At 41.1% G+C, this 17,907-nt stretch overlaps 3 protein-coding genes across 9 annotated transcripts in view; 1 reads left to right on the top strand and 2 right to left on the bottom strand.

Annotated features, from left to right (window-relative positions):
• Nucleotides 1-1,138: 1,138 nt before the first annotated feature.
• Nucleotides 1,139-6,395, bottom strand: yipf1 (Yip1 domain family, member 1). Of its 5 annotated transcripts, none has more exons than XM_034613190.1 (10): nucleotides 6,264-6,395; nucleotides 4,857-4,963; nucleotides 4,241-4,401; nucleotides 4,071-4,151; nucleotides 3,871-3,958; nucleotides 3,670-3,786; nucleotides 3,404-3,570; nucleotides 3,061-3,243; nucleotides 2,349-2,455; nucleotides 1,139-1,723 (listed from the first exon to the last, which is right to left on the bottom strand). In XM_034613190.1, exons 2-9 carry the CDS (start codon nucleotides 4,888-4,890, stop codon nucleotides 2,369-2,371), a joined length of 918 nt encoding a protein of 305 aa, XP_034469081.1. In that variant the 5' UTR covers nucleotides 4,891-4,963; nucleotides 6,264-6,395; the 3' UTR covers nucleotides 1,139-1,723; nucleotides 2,349-2,368. The 5 variants fall into 5 exon arrangements, with proteins under 5 accessions (XP_034469081.1, XP_034469076.1, XP_034469078.1 ...); XM_034613185.1 differs by lacking the exon at nucleotides 6,264-6,395 and adding an exon at nucleotides 5,263-5,362; XM_034613187.1 differs by lacking the exon at nucleotides 6,264-6,395 and adding an exon at nucleotides 5,151-5,292.
• lrrc42 (leucine rich repeat containing 42) lies at nucleotides 5,544-9,501 on the top strand. Of its 2 annotated transcripts, none has more exons than XM_034613184.1 (7): nucleotides 5,544-6,670; nucleotides 7,381-7,512; nucleotides 7,604-7,722; nucleotides 7,851-7,936; nucleotides 8,017-8,130; nucleotides 8,864-8,948; nucleotides 9,060-9,501. In XM_034613184.1, exons 1-7 carry the CDS (start codon nucleotides 6,282-6,284, stop codon nucleotides 9,350-9,352), a joined length of 1,218 nt encoding a protein of 405 aa, XP_034469075.1. In that variant the 5' UTR covers nucleotides 5,544-6,281; the 3' UTR covers nucleotides 9,353-9,501. The 2 variants fall into 2 exon arrangements, with proteins under 2 accessions (XP_034469075.1, XP_034469074.1); XM_034613183.1 differs by having other exon boundaries at nucleotides 5,546-6,670; nucleotides 7,601-7,722.
• Nucleotides 9,502-12,861: 3,360 nt separating this feature from the next.
• The window catches only part of tmem59 (transmembrane protein 59), a 6,128-nt gene continuing 1,082 nt past the window's right edge, over nucleotides 12,862-17,907 (bottom strand). The window contains exons 4-8 of one of the 2 annotated variants that reach the window (XM_034613810.1): nucleotides 15,822-15,974; nucleotides 15,627-15,699; nucleotides 14,961-15,084; nucleotides 14,503-14,620; nucleotides 12,862-13,584 (exon numbers count right to left, since the gene is read on the bottom strand). In XM_034613810.1, coding sequence (XP_034469701.1) covers nucleotides 13,432-13,584; nucleotides 14,503-14,620; nucleotides 14,961-15,084; nucleotides 15,627-15,699; nucleotides 15,822-15,974 — 621 coding nt within the window. In that variant the 3' untranslated portion in view covers nucleotides 12,862-13,431. Of the gene's footprint in view, nucleotides 13,585-14,502; nucleotides 14,621-14,815; nucleotides 14,850-14,882; nucleotides 15,085-15,626; nucleotides 15,700-15,821; nucleotides 15,975-17,907 lie in introns of those variants that run through there. The other variant, XM_034613811.1, reaches the window with a different exon arrangement.

The raw sequence follows: 17,907 nt of genomic DNA, 5'->3' as shown, positions 1-17,907 counted from the left end.
GGTCTTGGACTGACGCGGGTGACATTCCTCTTGGAGGGTTATCTGCTTGACAGTCAGCTCCAGTGTAACACTAAGCTGGGGCTAGAATGACCATTAATTAGGGCGCCACCATCCTTTTGACACCGTTTCAAGTGACACAATGTTTTTTTCTGTTTTTCCAAATTAAACTAAAAAACTTGCCCTTGTTAATCAATGGATTTATTAACCACGGTTTAAACCTAAGTCCACTGCATGTAAGGTGCTGACCACACAGAGTTTACCTGTAGAAACCGGCTTTGCATGCATAAGTAACATTTTCCACTGCAGGTGATCTGCGACACAGTAGATTCTCTCAATTCACTCGACCACGCGACAGATAAGATGGATGAGTTGCAAGGAACAAACAGCAGCGGCAGCCAAATGTCTAGTTTTTAAGTTAGACGCTCTCTTTGACATGTTAAAGTTAAACCTATTAGTTACAATCTCTCCCTTAAATATTTAAAATGTCCAACTGTTGAAAAGTACTGGCAGCCTGTAATGCTGTCAGGAGCTGGGCAGAGAAGAGTCATGTTGCCGACACGGGGAGGTTGTGCGACATAAAACGTGACTTTAGGTTCACTGGAAGAAAATAGCAAAAAAGGTCTTCTCTGATATTTTAAGCATTAATATAATGCAAATATCCACAGTGCCTACACATTCTTACAAGGATGTAAACATATTGTTACTAGGGAACTAAATGACAAAACACTAAAGTGATAGTGAACAACTTTGACTGTTTGCAAAATTATTTGCTCTGTTCAAATGGCAAAAAGCATTGGAAAATTTGTCAAATGTACAGATTAATAGACTCTTATCTCTTATTCCCTGTTTCCAGTCCTTATGCTAAACTAGTTTATTGGTGAGCAAAAGACAATTTGACAATTTCGTGGACAATAAAATTCTTATTTACAATTACATGAAAGTAGCATAAATTTTCCAAAAAGCATATAACAAGAAAGTGACTAATTATATTTCTTAAACTGTTAAACTACTTATTGAATATGGGCAAAGCCGGCATGCAAATAATCAGTTAATATAGTTTAATGAATGATGGAAACTCGCCTCCAAGTGAACTGGGAATTAATTATCGTCATAACACTGACAAATTCATTGAGGAAAATTGTGTCCCAAAAAGATCATGTTTGATTTTATTACCCTTGAAATACACATTCAATTTCATACATTTCATCACAAACAGTGAAGAAAAAAAAAAACTTAATTACAAAAATAGTTACAATGTGTTGTAAATTACTTGGAAATTTAGGATTGGTCTTTGGCCTTCGTTTAGATCACTTATGGTTATGTCAGGGGAAATTACAACAACTTGGTACATAATAAGTCCGACCCTTGGAAGTTATGTTGTTCATAGAGAAAGTTCTGTACACATACACACTAACTTAATCTCATTGTAGAAAAGTGCAGTTACATTACTGCAAATACCTAAATATTTCAACTACATACTACAAGAGATCCTGTGGTGTGTAACATTATAGCCCATTTATCTTTCAAGACAATTAGAACCCATCCCATGAGAAATAACATACTTGTAGCAGTGTTAATTTTCAAAAGTCACGCAGTTGAACCGAGGATACACACAGGGTTTAAAGGTCTTGAGCCAGAATGTTCCAGTGCAGGTGAAATCCAGACGACCAATGACTTCATCACCTCCGCAACCCGATTCTCACTAATAAGGCAACAGGAGAACCTGCCATTTAAAAAGAAAAAGAATAACACATGCTATGGGAAGGAGAAATCATGTACAGGATGTCCGGTGTCAGATGTTCAGCTCCAGCAGATCAAAATAACACGAGCCAACGCTTCTAAATTAGGCCAACAACGTAGAGCTGCTAATGTAGGTGGTAAATATTCTTGACACATTAAAGTTGCCAAGAGAGAGCAGACGGTTGAGAATTATTCAATTCAATTTTATTTGTATAGAGCCAAATCATAATAGAAATCATCTCAAGGCATTTTACAAAGAAGGTCAAGGCCTTAAAATGTATAGAGAAACCCAACGGTTTCCACAATGAGCAGCACTGTGGCGACTGTGGAGAGAAAAAAACTCCCTCGTTAACTGGAAGAATCCTCAGAACCAGACTCATGTGGGCGGCATCTGCCTCGACCGGTTGGGGTGACCGTAGAAAAATGGGGAGGAGAGGAGAGATGGGTGGAAATGAGGGGAAAGAAGAGAGAGAGAGAGAGACCAGGAACAGTTGTGTACCATCAGGTTTCAGCCCTGACAGACTGAATCATGACCTACATGTATTGTGTTATTAGTGTTTTTGTACAAATGGTTCATGGCTTTAAAAGATTCTGTCAGTATTATTTACCTTCACACGATCGAAGGCATTCATGTCAAAGACGATGTCTTGTTCACCACTGTTGCAGCAGGAATGTCAACGGGTAGCGCTGGTTCTGGTCGGCTGAAGAAATAAGCCTGAAAAACCAAACAAATAACGAAAAATGGGTAAAAGAACCTGGCAAAGGGGCAATTACAAAACTAGGAGAAACATCCCATCAATCAGAAGCTCAAGCTGAAGTGGCTGAGAGTAACTGTGCAGTTACTGTGCAGTGTTTGAGGAGAAGAACGCTGCATTTCTACTATGCATTCATCTCTGTCAGACACAGCTTGGAGACTAATTACATGAATGTGAGCAGAGATATGACACCGCTGCGGCCCTGACCTTAAGAAGTGCACTAACAGCCCGCTGTCACACTCGTTAGCAAATGCAGTCACAGTTTCCGATGAAGAGAGTCTGACTCGTGTGAGTTAACTTGACACTATCAGGTACAGTCGTTTCCAAGAAGCACACAGGGACAGACACGCACAATTGCTGGACTTTGAGTGACATAGCTGGTTCAAAGCTTGGCCACGCTACTGAGATCACTAAGGACAAACAGGAGTAGGTCAATCATTGTTATCTACACCGCGATGAACAGTTGTATCTTATTTCCCCAAACAGATACATTTTCCATATCTCTCCAATTTGTAATTAATCCACATGGAAAAGTTATGTAGAATCAGAGCTGGAGGAAATTTACCTTACAACCAACAGCAAGCAGGATGTTGAACAACACAACGGCTGACAAGATGGCCACGATAACTTTGGGGTGGTCCTCCCTGACGGCAGGCCAGAGCGTCATCACCAGCACTGAGCCGGAGAGGCAGAGAGCCACCACAATGGTGCACCACCTCAGCCATTCAAATGGGAGAATCCATAAGACCTTATTGAGGAAACAAAAGTGAATTATATTGTGTGTACATGCCCCATTTAATAATAAGTACTCCAAGCTTTTCTTCTACTTTCTTCTTCTTTAACTGTAAAGATATTTAATGTGTAGCAAAAAAAATGAAAATTGATTCTGAAAGTTGTTCATGTCTTACCACTGCAGGTATGTAAATGGAAAGTGAGTATCCGTACACACAGATGATCTCCATGAAGGAGTATGACACCAAGTTCATGATCTTGTTGTTTCTCCATAGCAGGAAACCCCAGAGGGCAAGAGGCACCAACCAGGCATAGGTGAAGATCGCTGTTGCAGCAATGGTCACTGGAAAACACACAATATTTAAAAGTAGAAGAGTTTGTAAGAAGAATTTAGAGGAGAATGTCCTGTTACTGGCAAGCTCAGCAAGTGAGCCATGAATACCTTTTCGAAACTCAGGGGTGTATTTGTAGTTTGGTTTGCCTAAGTGCATCAGAAAGTTGGATATATTTCCACTGATGGCAATGGCAAACACAAGGGTAGTGCAAATCCAGAACGGTCCTGAAAGCACAGATATAAATCATTAGATCTTCAGTTTACATGCACATTTGGACAACCTCTTATCACAGCATGAAGAGTGCTCACCATAAAGATCAGGATTTCTTCGAAGGTGGACCTGAACAAAGTTCTTTCCAGGCCATGGCAGCACTGATCCGATGATTCTTTCCTTCACCTGAAAGAAAAGTTATTACCTAAGTAGATTGACAACTTGCATTTGTTCTGATGCCCATGATAATGTTGTCATAAGGGTTAAAAGTATTTAGAATAAGTTGTGATGTCATTACATGATGGGTCTCGACGTCAAAGAATTTCTGGTAGTACTCAAAAGTCCAGAAAGGGGCACTTTTCTGTTGCCCAGAGAGAAGCTTCAATAGAAAACAGAGAACAATGAGACCAAAAGTTTACATTTTATGCAACAAGACTTGATTATTTAAAGTGTTCGTCTTGTGCAGACCTCTGTCTGGTCGTCATAGGGAAGTGTGTCCTCATCATCACCACCACTGGGATTTAAACCAGCAGCTCTTTTCTGCTTCTCAGGTTTGACGTCATCATCTTCAATGCTAATGGTGGTTGCATCTCTGTTGGCTTCTAACAGATTACCAGCTTCTTCAAATTCTAAATTCATGACATGGAAATAATGGAAATTATTTATCGCATGTTTTGATGGTTTCACTGTTGCTGCCGATACACCACAGTACAACACTGGGAGGTAGATGTGTTTTCAGAAGCCATAGATAGGAAGCAGCTACATTCAGCTAAACATCACGCCACTGGCTACCTGTCAAATGTCCAGTGTGTAAGATTTAGGGGAGGTGAGAGGTGTTCAGCTGCAACATGCAACTTCACCACTAGATGTCACTAAATTCTACACGATGAACCTTTAAGACTCACTTCTATCGAATGGCCAATTTTTTTTCTAACAATTTCATATCATTCTATATCGTTATAATTTGTGAATCGTGCATCTTTTGTTATTGTAAAGCACTTTGTAACTTTGGTTTTGAAAGGTGCTACGTGAATAAAGTTATTATTATTACTTCTTCACCCCGGAGACCGTGGAGGACACTCACCCTGGAACTGAAAGGGGTCGTTTGCTGTCGCCATTTACACGGATTCACCCTCAAACTCCAGAGGCTCGTCTGTCAGGAAAGTTTGGCAACAACTTGATCTTAGAAAACTGTGGAGGAAAACAAACGTAAACCATTTTTTTTGTTTTTTTTAGCTTCAAGGTTATTAATCATCCCCTTCACCGTCATGTGGATAAAACAGCTGAACTCAAAGAGGGATACGCGGGGAATCACGCACGTTAAATGTTAGCTAGCTAGTTTGCTAGCTAGCAAGTTCTCATTTGACAGCTCAACAACAACTCGCCAATTATCGCAACATCAGGAGCAGAACAAACTACGAGAGCCTCGGTTGCGTGCAGGAATCCAGATGTTAGTTTGGACTAGTTCCTTTAAACGAAGCCGGTTTTACCTGTTGATCTTCTAAACTCGTGAAATCATTGCACTTCTCTCGGCTCCAGGAAATTCGTATTCGTGTCATGTAAACAAGCCTGTTTCCTGCTACTGAACCTTTTCAAAATAAGAGTTCGACCCCTCTTTTATATTAAAATCATAAATGACTGTGTAATAATAATAATAACCCAGAAACAAGCATATTATATTAATTGAGTCATTCATTTATTTGTATTTAATTCGAACATGCAAATTATACAAACATTTAAATAAACTTAAACAAGTATTATTTACAAACAGTGATGAGGGGGAAAAAAAGGAGTGAGAAGTACAAACTTATTTAATCTCACCCCTTCTCCACAAGTCATTAATTAATAATTAGCTTATACTTAACCAGCTTCCTATATACATCTATAAATATGTTGTTTACCTGTGCACTATATTGTATATAATGTACAAAACATATATGTAATAATAAACACAATATAAATAATTCAAATAAGGCTATACATATATTTATACATAAATACAAACTCATACACCTATATACCCAAAATCAAAACTTGCTCATATTAAATATCATTTAAAAATAAATCCTCTTGTTCCTGGGGACCCCCACCTACATACCCCAAATCAGATATAAACACATTTGCATTGTTATTCATAAAGGGACAATAAATATTAAGAGACCAAATAAAGAAACAGTTCCACCTAGAGATTGTTTATTATGAGTAGTTGGACTTTTAGTTTGAAGTTTGCCAGGCGGGCAGAAGTCTCTGAAGTTGCTGGGGGGGGCTAACGACAGGATCTTGGAATACATGTAAATACACGCAAATAGCTAACAAGTAATGAAATAATCCGTTTTTAACACGTAGGGGTCGATTCGTACGAAGTGTTAGCTTCAGTCGACTCTCCTGTCCGGTTGCTAGCAAGTGAGCATTTGTTGTCTGTTGTCCCGTTTCACGTGTTTAGCCGGTAGCTAGCTAGCTAAAGGTGCATGAGTGTGTGTTGTGTCCTCACTGTGGAAGTGACAGAATAATGGACGATGGCCCCGTCTACGTGCGAGAAAGGGGAAACCTCCGCCGGGTCAGTGACATCGTCCTGTCGCAGCCGAAGCCCGCGTCGTCCTGCAGGAGGACGAACCCGCTGGTGCTGAGGAAGGAGCATTTCGTGTTCACCTACAACTCCGAGGGGAGCCTGCGCTACACCACCAAGTCCCTGTTCGACCTCGCGCTGCTGTTCGTGGCTCACAACATCCACCACGTGGACTCGCTGGTGGGCTTCCCCGAGCAGATCGGGGACCGGCTGTTCGCGGCGGCGGAGGAGAACCGGGTGTTCTCCAACACGGACGTTTCCCCCAAGGCGCTGCGGCTGTTCAGCGACGCGTACGGGCAGATGGTGCTGGGATCCCTGTGTCTGCGAAACAGGCGAGCCAAGGTCCACGTTTCTCCACTGAGGTCATGTGCTTATCTAGTTGTGACCTTACGTTAAAGGTCGTTGAAGCGAAAGGTCCAGAGACACGTTTGATGACATTTATTATGATTTGTTGTCCACACAAAACAACAACACCTATAATGAAATGGAATATTATATGTATGTATTTTATGAAAGTTGGCTACTTTTTCATTATGGCACTCAGAACTTCCTCATATTAAATATTATTATTTGACAGAGAGGTGACACAGATATTTCTCCCCACGCTTGTTCACTGTCTGTATGTCAAGTTTCAGAAGATTTTACCGCAGAATGTCTGAGAAAATGTAAGGCAAAATTGGCTACTTTGCCATCATGTCGCTCATAACTTGCTCATGTTAATTTGAACAGGTTATGAGTGCCATAATCAAAATGTAGCCTACACTTCTGGTGGCCCAGACAAAATGAAGATGAGCTTAAAGCAAATAGCTAAAGTCTGGCCCGGATATACCAAAACAAATGTGGGCCAACTAGGCAAACGTGTGTAATCTGGATGTGAACCTACAGTGGCCCGTGTGGTAAATGGGGACTGTGGTCCAGATCTGGCAATCAGGACCAATGTGCCATCATTTCAGAAATCGGTGTGACTGTGCCAAAATAGTTTTGCTATGTGGGTTTGCCACAAACCAAAGCTTTTCATGTCCCTCATTTTTCATTCCCACAGGTTTCCACTCCTGCATGAGAGGATGGATGAAATTAAAACTTTTCACAGTTTAAAGTCACTGGATTTGTTTGGCTGCAGACTGGGTGATGATCATGAGATATTCCATCATCTAACATCCACCTCATTGGCAAAGTAATAACCAGTGATTTCTCTATTCCAAAGAAGCATTGTGGGGAATCTAAGAAATACCAGCACTAACACTTGTGTCTTCCATCTTCAGCAGTTTGATTCATCTTTATATGGGTGGTAACAGTCTGTCAGACGCTGGCTTACAAAGACTGACTGCGCCTGTCCGGATGATGAAGAGGGGACTTGATTGTCTTCAGCTCCTGGATGTTTCCTGTTTGTTACCAGAATATTAACAGCTCCCATATAGTGGGAGCACAAATACCACCACCATCAAATTCAAACCAGTAATAAGTTGATATGTTTTGTTAAACAGTTGGTCAGTTATTCTTTTTCTCCTTTAGATAACCCTATCTCAGAGAGAGCACTTAGATACCTCACATGCCTCCCAAAACTTGACAAACTTGACGTATCTGGGACCAGTTTGAAGGTAAGCCAATAATGGTTGTGTGCAACACCTAGCTGCAGCTTATTGTGATGCCGATGTATAAAATGAATTTATACATCCAGCTTGATGCAGGTTTGAAGACGACCATATGGAACCTGTTGGGACTCGTTCGTTCTGAGAAATCGTTGGACCTCTTTGATCACTCGAGGTGTAAAACAGAAGGCTGGGCCGAACAGGTACATATCCTCAGCTGCTGATAGAAGTAGACAGCCAGTTTCAGACATGTACTTCAGAGGATGTACCCACACGAACAATGTAGGGGGAGATTCTCCGATTCTCTTCTTAGAAGCGTGGCACAGCAGGCAGAGGTAGGACGTAATGTATTTATTCCGCTGCAGAGATCATGTGTTTTTGTTTATCGCACAACACCCTTATCACCAAAAGCTCTCTTGACATCTCCGTCTGTGTTGTTGTCCCAGACGCAATTCTGCATACATCCTCTGGATGGGCCGGGTCGGGTCAGGACCATATCTGCGGCCGGTGCAGGGTGACGCAATGCTCCTGCCCACCCCAGTGCAAGATCCGGCGCCTAACATTTAAGCTGCTTTTTCAATCTTAGATATAAGAAGATATGTTTTCTTTTTACTTTTTTGGATCTCCTGCTGTGTTCTCACATCAGCTCCTTCAGACATACTGCAGACCTTTTACAAGGGGGCTGACCAGATATACTCCGGAAAGTCCGGAGTCTCACTGGGACATTTGTGTTCACACATGCAGCCTCTCCAGATAATGTCCGGGGGTTCTCCAGAGCTCTCCAAAGCAGCTGAAGATTTGGTCCCGCCCCGGCCCTTTGCTGCATGTCTTCCCTGCTTTCTCTCCCCCTTTCACTTTTAATTTCCTTCTGTTGAATAAAGGCTCAATGCCCAGTGTGTTGCACATCATCTTAACAAATGCTTGTCTTGTTTCCAGGTTGTCAACCAGTGGGAAACAAATACCTCCCAAATGCCAAAACAGAAGAAAATTGAAGCATCAAGAACATCAGCGCTACGCTTTTGTAAGTCTTCTTTCATTTGCCATTACGTTGCATTCTAACTGACAACTGGTAAATCAAATTGAGCTTTGTAACTCCACCTCAAATAGTTATGAAAGTCTTTCTGCTGTGTAGTCGGAAGGCAGAAGTTCGTGAGAGACGTCCTGAACGCAGCCCCCCTGGTATGTGAGAGTAAAGAAGAGGACAAGCGGGAGAGACTGCATTTCTACCGACCTGCATCAAATCACGTGTTTGAGAAACAGGTTCCTTATAAGACAAATCCTCCTGCAAAGAGTTCCTGTCACGGAATCAAAAAAAGGCCGCGTCAGTCAGAAGGATGTGACAGCTCACATCTGAGCCCGCCAACAAAACGTTCACCCTCATCAGCTCTTAATGCAGAGGACATTGAATTGTTGAATAGCTATTGAGGCCTGTCCCACATGATATTTCCCAAAGAGCAGCGCATAGCTCAAGTAGGTCCTATAACAGGTAACACTCAAAGGAACAAAAATATTTCCCAAGATGATTCACACTGTTTTTAAAATTATTTTATGAATAAAGTTCAATATTTAACATTTGTTCACTTCCTTGGTTGTGATTTTTTTGGTTTAGAAATACAACCCTGTTCAGGCCTGGTGCACAAAAAGCATAAAGTGTGTGAACATTTAACAATGAAGTACAGAGTCAACTGACACAAATAACTGAAATTGTTTAGGTGAATGACTTGTAGAAAGCATTCATTACATGCTCCACTGACTCAGGTACTTGGCAGTCATCACAGAATCCTGTTGGGTGTCTGTAAAAGATTTTCTCCTCTTTGTTGCTGCTTTTTGCTGTCACCTCCCACTGCAGTACATAAAGGTGTCTTCCTGTGTGTGTGCTACATCCCAGCTATGCTGCCATTCTTTATTCATGTTTCCTTTGATAATTGTTTTTGCTTCCGATTTACTAAGTGATATGTCCATGACTTCTTCAAGATTTAGTGCTTAGCCAATAAATCCACCCCTTCATTGCCCTGTATTCCTCTGTGTGCCGGTATCCACAAAAAAGTACACTGAAACTGTTTGGTTTATTGCCAACGTCAAGGTGCATTACCGGCATTCCTGGAGGTACTGCAATACCAGTACCACTCCTTTGATTTTGTGTGCTCCTATCCTTTGATGTCCTGCACGCCCCTGTCCTTTGATTTTGTATGCCCCCCTCAATAACCAAACAAAGAAGAAGAACCAAGTGGAATGAAGATCATTTATCTAAAGCAACTGGCCAGTGAAACAGCAGTACGACTAGTATGAGCAGTATGGTACAAGACAGTTTAAACGCTTCATAGATAACAAACAATGCATAACGTTTTCATGCCAGAAAGCGGAGACGCGTCCATGTTTGAGGAGAGCTGTGTCTGTATTACCAATCAAGAGCTACATCAGGAGCTGGCTGAATTACAGCAGCTGGCAGGGATGCTGCAGACAGAGAACAACAAACTGGTGGAAACAGTGCATGATGGAAAGAAAATCTACCACTGCACTACCTACTATGAGCTAACACAGAAGACAGCTGAACTTGAGGACCTATTTAAGATGCTGCAGACAAAGAAAGACAATGTAATTGCAAGAATGCTGAATCTGCAGAAAAGCTGCAAGAGCAGTACCTGTCATGAACTATTGAAGAGGATGGCTGAATTTGAGAACCACGTACAGATGCTGAATATGGACAACAGAAATCTGTTGGCAACACAACAGGAATACTACAACTACAGTACCTGTTTGAAGCTATTACGGAGGTTGGCTGAATATGAGAACCAGACAGAGACGCTGGAGACAATCAAAGATAAACTGTTGGTGGTAGTGCATGATCTGCAGGAGACAGAGGAAAGTCTGAGACATGAGGCTCAACATGCAGAGTTCATGAATTGTGAACTTGAGACAAAGAACGAACATCAACTGAAAGAGATTTACAGATTGAGAGCAGAGTTTTTTACTCTTAAGTACCAATTAGATGACGCTAAGGAAGTCATCAAAGATGGAGTTAAGAGAACACAGGAGCTGACTCGGGTGAAATCTCTGATGGAGAAGGAAAAGGCAGAAGTCGAAAAGTTGACCAACGCACTGCAAAATAGAAAGGAACATGAAGAAATCCTGAATCGGCAGAATAGTATCGTTATGGCTGAACTGGCCCGACTTGAGTCACAGAGAGACAAACAATACAAAGAGAACCAAACGCGAAAGACAATAGAGCGAAATCTTCTGTGCCAACTTGATGAAGCTGATCTGCTCATCCTCAATAAAGATGAGCTCATAACAAAGCAAAGCAGGGAAATTGTTGACTATCAGAAAACAATAGAGGAGCAGCATTTACTCACAGAGGATTGGAGAAAATCAGTCTGTGATCTGAAGGAACAAGTGGAGGAAGCTCAGCTAGAACTTAACAGAAAGCAAACCAGGGATAATGATCACAATCTGCAAGAGGAATTGAAAACACAGATTCAGCAGGAGGAGGTGCAACCTTATTGGCGGTTTCTGAAAGTATTTTTGTTTATTGTTATCGTTTTTGTAGGTTTCCTTATTTTTGGATTTGTCCTGAAAACCGGACTGGTTTACAACTGCAACGTTGACGTCGAGTTTTTACAGCCCATCTCCAAACTCTACCCAATTCCCTTTTAAACCAGACAGAAAACCTGGATCAAGGGTATTTACTTGAAATTCAAAGAAGTCCAGTTAGATGGAATTTCCTCAAGCAAAGGACTGAAACATCATAATGTGTAACGTGTGTTGTGATTCAGTGCCATATATTTTCTATAATATATATTTTTTTATTTATACTTATAGTGTAGACAGAACCATAAGACGGGGGGGGGGGGGGGGGGGGGGGGAATGCTATTTTTGTGGGAAATTGTTTTGCTGTTTCTGTGTTATATTAAATGTCTCTGTCTAAGGAACTTGAATTTCTAGTGTTGGATGTTTCTCTGGGTCCTAATAATAATGCTGTGTTGATTGGGGCCTATCGCCCCCCCTGTCTGCTAATTCAGATGCATTAGACAAATTGGTTAATCTTTTATCTGGCTATGACACCTCAGAAATGTTACTGTTGGGTGATCTTTACCTCAACTGGCTATCATCTACCTCTGAAGGGCTAAGAAATCATTACATCGAACTGAATTTACTCAACTCATCTGTTCACCAGCTAGGCCAGACACCAGAAATCTGGAAAAGGGGGACTCTCATTGATATAATCAATCATAATTACCAAAAAAAAAACTAATATATACATAGTGGTGTTTTTGCCTGAGTGATCATTGTCAAATATTTTGTATCAGACTCCAGAAAAAAAAGATTCCACCACGTGTTATTGTAAAGAGGGATTTCAAACACGTTGAGCAGGCTTTTTACAAATGTTTTTAATTCCTTAGCAAACAATCATGCTCCCTTTAAAAAATATAAAGTAAAAAGCAGAACTAACCCCTGGTTTTCACCGGAAATCTCGGTTACTGAGGTCAAGGGATTTGGCACGGGCAAAAGCACGGAGCTCAAGGACCCCATCGCATTGGCAACATTTGACAGTTGAGAAATAAATGTGTCAGGGTAATTAGAAATGTCAAGTCAAGCTATTTCGTTGACACCCTATCTGATTGTTTAAGTAATCCTGCAAAATTTTGTAAAACAGTCAAGGCATTTAATCATGGAAATTGAGGAGGAAGTGTAATGATTTCTTTCAATATGGAAGAGCACTAACTAATAAAGGAATCAAAGCAGTTTACTATTAAGAAGCTACTGAGATTTGAGTATCAGCCTCCCACTGCAGAGCGTAGTTAAATGAATGAATTGAATTTCCCGACATTGATTATATCCACAACTCTTAATAAGTCTCTGCAACATTTTATTGCATAACAAAAGTCAGCTATGGTGTGTAATGGTTGAAATAAAGTCACACCCACACAAACAACTTCACTCCACTGTATTTAATGGTGAACCATCATTACAAGAATAAAAAACGCCCAAGTGGGAAAGACCGACTGCATGTACCATCACGGTTAAGATCAAGAGCATAACATTTTATTGTACAAGTCAATATATTCTGGAAATTACTGCAGTAGAAACATGAGAACAAAACAGGGTGAATCTGCAACATTAGTACAATCCATATTACCAAGAGTTGGGATTGTGGGTGAAACCTGGATCAGTTCAAGTCAAGCAGTTCACTGAGACATTATTCAGTAAAATAAGTACACACCTAATGCACACATGAGAAAAACCCCAAAACCTATTTGACTTTTACGGTCATCACTTTACCATAATGCCTCAATTATAACAATATACAGAAAAACAAACTCTTCATCACTCCAATTTTAAAAGCATCAAAGGGAGACAAGACATATCAGTTATACAAAATGTTCTGCAAGTTCTCGAGCCTGTTACGACGACAAGAAGTACAGGTCTTGTGCCAGAGGATAAAAAATAATCTAAAGATTATTCATGAATGGAAGATGTCCCCTTCTCTGCTACAGCTGTGGCTCCTAGATGTCCGACTGGCCCAGGTTGACTTTGGATGGGAGTGGCCCAGCCTCCTCCTCTGGCCCTGTGGTGGTGATGATCAGCAGGGAGGAAGCTGGATATGGAGTCAGTTTCTGCTCCTTCATGATGTCGCCATCACCATTGATGCTCAATTTCTGAGAGGCAAAAAAGGAAATGACTGAAATGTTGAAATACAAATAGCAAGAAAATCTGCCTCAAAGCAAGTGTCTGAAACTGAGGCAGCTTTAGAGGCAATGGTATAAAACATTAACGCTGCTTTCTTAATATTAGGAATAAGGGAACGGAAAAAAGAAAATTATGAGAGAGCAATATAATGATTAATACTTTTCCTACAGTACACACAGCGTGAGTACACACAGCGCATTTGTATAGGAGCACTTCGGTCAAAAGCTTTTTGATCCATATAAACGGTTGACCATATCCGTGGTCACTATAAGCAGGTCTAGAGGGTTTTCCACTGCATTTTCTCCACCAAGGATGTTATGTTTTCATCTGCATTAGCAGCATTACATTAAAACTAATGGACAGATTTCCATGAAACTTGGAAGGATGTGGTATCGGTCAAGGACAAAAAATACAATTTCTCTGAGAATCAATTTTTGATCTGATGAAGAAAGAAACAAATCTGTTACGTTTAGGGGTCTACATCTATGTGTGTGCAATTTGGTGCAGATTCCAAAGAAAAATCCAGAGGTGGCGAATTTATATGTGGTTTCATAAGGGGAATCTATGTTCTCTCCTGAGTGTCATTCTAGTTCTAGAGTTACAGTAATGTACAAAGAAAATCACAGCCTGCAAAGATGAAATCACAAATAAATAAAAGTAACACATCTGCAAAGGTAATTTAACAAGACTCAAAGAAAGAACGAAAGAAAGACTGTTACAGACAGAGCTAGCCCAGCCATTTCCTCATTTCCCCTCTTTATGCTGAGCTAAACAGTCTCCGTCTATGTGTACATACACGTCAAACTATTTAAAACACCCTGAAACTACACAAACACTTGCATGCCCAGATGAGCGTGCATGCTAACCACAGACTGCACAGAACTTACCTCAGCGGGTACATACTGGTCTACAGCAGTTGCTACAGTGGCACAGCAGATCCAGATCAGGACCAACACAGACATGATCAGAGTTGTGGTCAGGATCCACCCTGGCAGCCACGGGTTCCTGACGAGAAAAGTACAAATCATTTGTTTGTGTTGTTCCACTGAAATGACGTCTTCTGTCTGGCTCTACTGACTAACCCTGTTCAGACCTGGTATACAAATTATTACAATTCTATACGTTTCATACACATTGATCCATTTGATGCCACAATCAAAACACTGACTGCCACATATTCATTTTATACATCTTTGAAATGGGTGAAATCTTGTTTTATTGTAGAGATGCACGAAGCCTAATGACTTGCTCTCATAGCAACTTCTGACCTCTGATTTCTTTCCTTGAGTCAAAGTGAATGCTTGAGACAGATGTAATGAAACTCTTTACGTTAATACCAACTGACCTTGACAGACAGCTGAAGATGTTGTATTCGACATCATAGCTGCGGTCCCCGGGCATGTCTCTGTCCCTCTCCTGGATTAAAGTGCGATGGTACTCTTTGTAAACTGGGCTGCTCAACGAAGGGACTAGAAAATGAGAAGTAAAAGTTACTTTTAAATCCACAACCATGATGTATTAAAAAGAAACGTTTGTGTTTAAAAGATGGTCTTTGTGTTGCATCTTTCAGAACATGTGTTATTCTACTTTTATTCTTTCATTTTAAAAAGGCTCAGTGATTTTCTTAAACAGCTTATCGAGGTAGAGTTCTAGAAAATACTCCTGGTGTATGCAAGACTGACAATTCCAAATTCATCATAATGTCACTCAACTTGTTCAACCCCACCAAAGTAAATGTGGTTCTGAAACCAGTTCTACTGTAAAGGTTGTGTCATACACAGAGGGCTGGGCACAATGGAGCTCATTCCAACCTGTAGATAACAACACACCCATTGATATCATTGGTTGCACTAGAAGACCCCACTATAACTTGGCTCCAGCTGGGATACATTTTTGGTCTGTAAGCATGCATTTTGTTTATTTATAAGATTTCTTAAAATAAGACAGGTACAGAATATCACTAGCTTTACCCCTCAAGTGGAATTGAAGATAATTTGAAAGACAGGCTTACAGATCTTCTCCGGTTCCTCCTTAACTTCTTTTACCAGTTCAAACTGGGAGAAAAACCTGACCTGTGGTTCAGTCTGTTAAACAAAGAACAAGAATGTGTTGCAATAGGTTCCTTCATTACATTTGCACTGTAACAGGATTAGGCGTGTTTGCATCACAGACATGATTAAATCCCCTCCACAATTCAGTTCTATACCTGGAAAATGACAACTTTGCCATCATCAGCCTGGAGGTAGAACGTCCACGTGGAGGTGATAAGGGTGTGAGCCTGGCTCATGACATCATCCCAAAATCCTCTCACCAGAGTGAGGGGGTAGAGCAGGTGAATCCTTGGCATCATGGCCTCCAACTGAAAAACAACTACTGTGAATACTATTGTTTTCAAGGGGAGATCCATACAGATAATATGCTGCTGCACCGTTTTCTCATATCACAACTAATTATGACTTGCAACATTTCTATTTGGAGATTTTGCACATCTTGCACAAACCAAGATGGCGGCACGTGCAGCGTCTCCCCAGATTTTGCAAAATAGTTACTATCTGCCTACTTGTTTCAAGTCTGTTCACTCAGAACAGTCTTGCGAACACTTTCTACAGCCGACAGGATCTTCTGGACATCGGATCTTGTAATAATATCCACTTTATCGATGGTCTCAGGCTCATTCCTGAGATCGCCAGGACTACGGAGGCTACTAACCCGGCTCCGCCGACCGGAAGTGCTCACAGGCGACAATGATGAGTCCGCCTACAGAGAAGAGGTCCAGCACCTGGCGGAGTGGTGCGACGACAACAACCTGGCTCTCAACTCCAAGAAGACCAAAGAGCTCATTGTGGACTTCAGGAAGAAAGGTGGCACACCCCCCCCCATCCATATCAACGGGACGGAGGTTGAGCGTGTCGCCAGCTTCAAGTTCCTGGGTGTCCACATCTCTGAGGACCTCTCTTGGACCCTCAACACCTCAACCCTGGTCAAGAAGGCACACCAGTGTCTCTTCTTCCTGAGGAGACTGAAGAAGGCCCATCTGTCTCCTCAGATTCTGGTAAATTTCCATCGAGAGCATCCTCACCAACTGCATCTCAGTGTGGTATGGCAGCTGCTCTGTTGCGGACCGGAAAACATTGCAGAGGGTGGTGAAAACTGCCCAATGCATCACCGGTTCCTCACTCCCCCCCCCATTGAGGCTGTCCAGAGCAAGAGATGTCTGCGGAGGGCGCACAGCATCGTCAAGGACAGCTCACACCCCAGCCACAGACTGTTTGCCCTCCTCCCCTCTGGGAGGGGCTACAGGGTCCTCCGTTCCCGGACCAGCAGGTTCAGGAACAGCTTCTTCCCTGCCGCTGTCACCCTCCTCCAGCCACTTAACATTTGCACTAGACTTATTTTTTTACTACTGTATCCATATACTTCTTGCTCATACTTCTTGTATTCATCGTAATTATAATCATACCATACCTTTTAACTTACTCTGTATACAATATTACTACTACCTCATTCACTTAATTTCTCATTTTTATCTCACTTACTACCACCACTTACACCTGCACTTTATATACACTTATCATATCTACACTACCTACCCCTATTGCTGCTAGTCTTGTATCAATACTGTTCATATTCCATATCTATTTCTTACTGTACATATCTTATTTATTTACATATTCCACTTTTCATATGCACATACTCTGCACTTTTACTGCTTTTTTTGCACTTCTGGTTAGATGCTAAACTGCATTTCGTTGTCTCAGTACTTGTAGACAACGAAAGTACTTGTAGTACTTGTCGATGGACTGTATTTAAGTCCATCGTTCCTGCAGGTTTTGATAAGTTTTCACTGACCGGGTTCTATCCTGAGATCCACAGAGACGGTAGAGTCCTACTCACAAATGGATTAAGTCAAAAATGTCATTTTTAAAATTTGTATTAGAAATGTTTGCATGCATGTCTGCTTATGACAAAACAAAATGTTTATATTTATGTCTGTATATGACAAGGTAAATACAGTTAGTATAAATTACCCCAAAGTTTCCAGTTTATTCCCATTAATTCCCATGGAAAGTTTCCAACTTTGAATATTCCCGGAATTTTGCAAGCCTACCTGCCTATATCTATTTGTTCATTAGTATAAGGAGATGTTGTAATAGGTGTATCCATTAGTATAAGGAGATGTTGTAATAGGTCTATCCTAATAAGGATACACCTATTACAACATCTCCTTATACTAATGAACGATACATCTATTACAACATCTCCTTATACTAATGAACACATACAGTTGACAC

This window comes from Hippoglossus hippoglossus, chromosome 17 (genome assembly GCF_009819705.1).
Source record: "Hippoglossus hippoglossus isolate fHipHip1 chromosome 17, fHipHip1.pri, whole genome shotgun sequence".
In the NCBI taxonomy this organism is placed as follows: Eukaryota; Metazoa; Chordata; class Actinopteri; order Pleuronectiformes; family Pleuronectidae; genus Hippoglossus; species Hippoglossus hippoglossus.
Note: the sequence above shows the minus strand (reverse complement) of the source record. Positions and strands in the feature narration are given on the sequence as shown.

Bases quoted from the DNA above. Each gene is read 5' to 3' on its own strand.
- lrrc42 (XM_034613183.1), top strand. From the start codon at position 6,282: ATGGACGATGGCCCCGTCTACGTGCGAGAAAGGGGAAACCTCCGCCGG. The intron at 7,513-7,600 runs GTAATAACCAGT...TTCCATCTTCAG, and splicing joins ACATCCACCTCATTGGCAAA to CAGTTTGATTCATCTTTATA. The intron at 7,937-8,016 runs GTAAGCCAATAA...TTATACATCCAG, and splicing joins TATCTGGGACCAGTTTGAAG to CTTGATGCAGGTTTGAAGAC.
- yipf1 (XM_034613190.1), bottom strand. From the start codon at position 4,890: ATGGCGACAGCAAACGACCCCTTTCAGTTCCAGG. The intron at 3,244-3,403 runs GTAAGACATGAA...TTCCTCAATAAG, and splicing joins CCATTTACATACCTGCAGTG to GTCTTATGGATTCTCCCATT. The intron at 2,456-3,060 runs GTAAATTTCCTC...TTGGTTTTTCAG, and splicing joins TGCTTGCTGTTGGTTGTAAG to GCTTATTTCTTCAGCCGACC.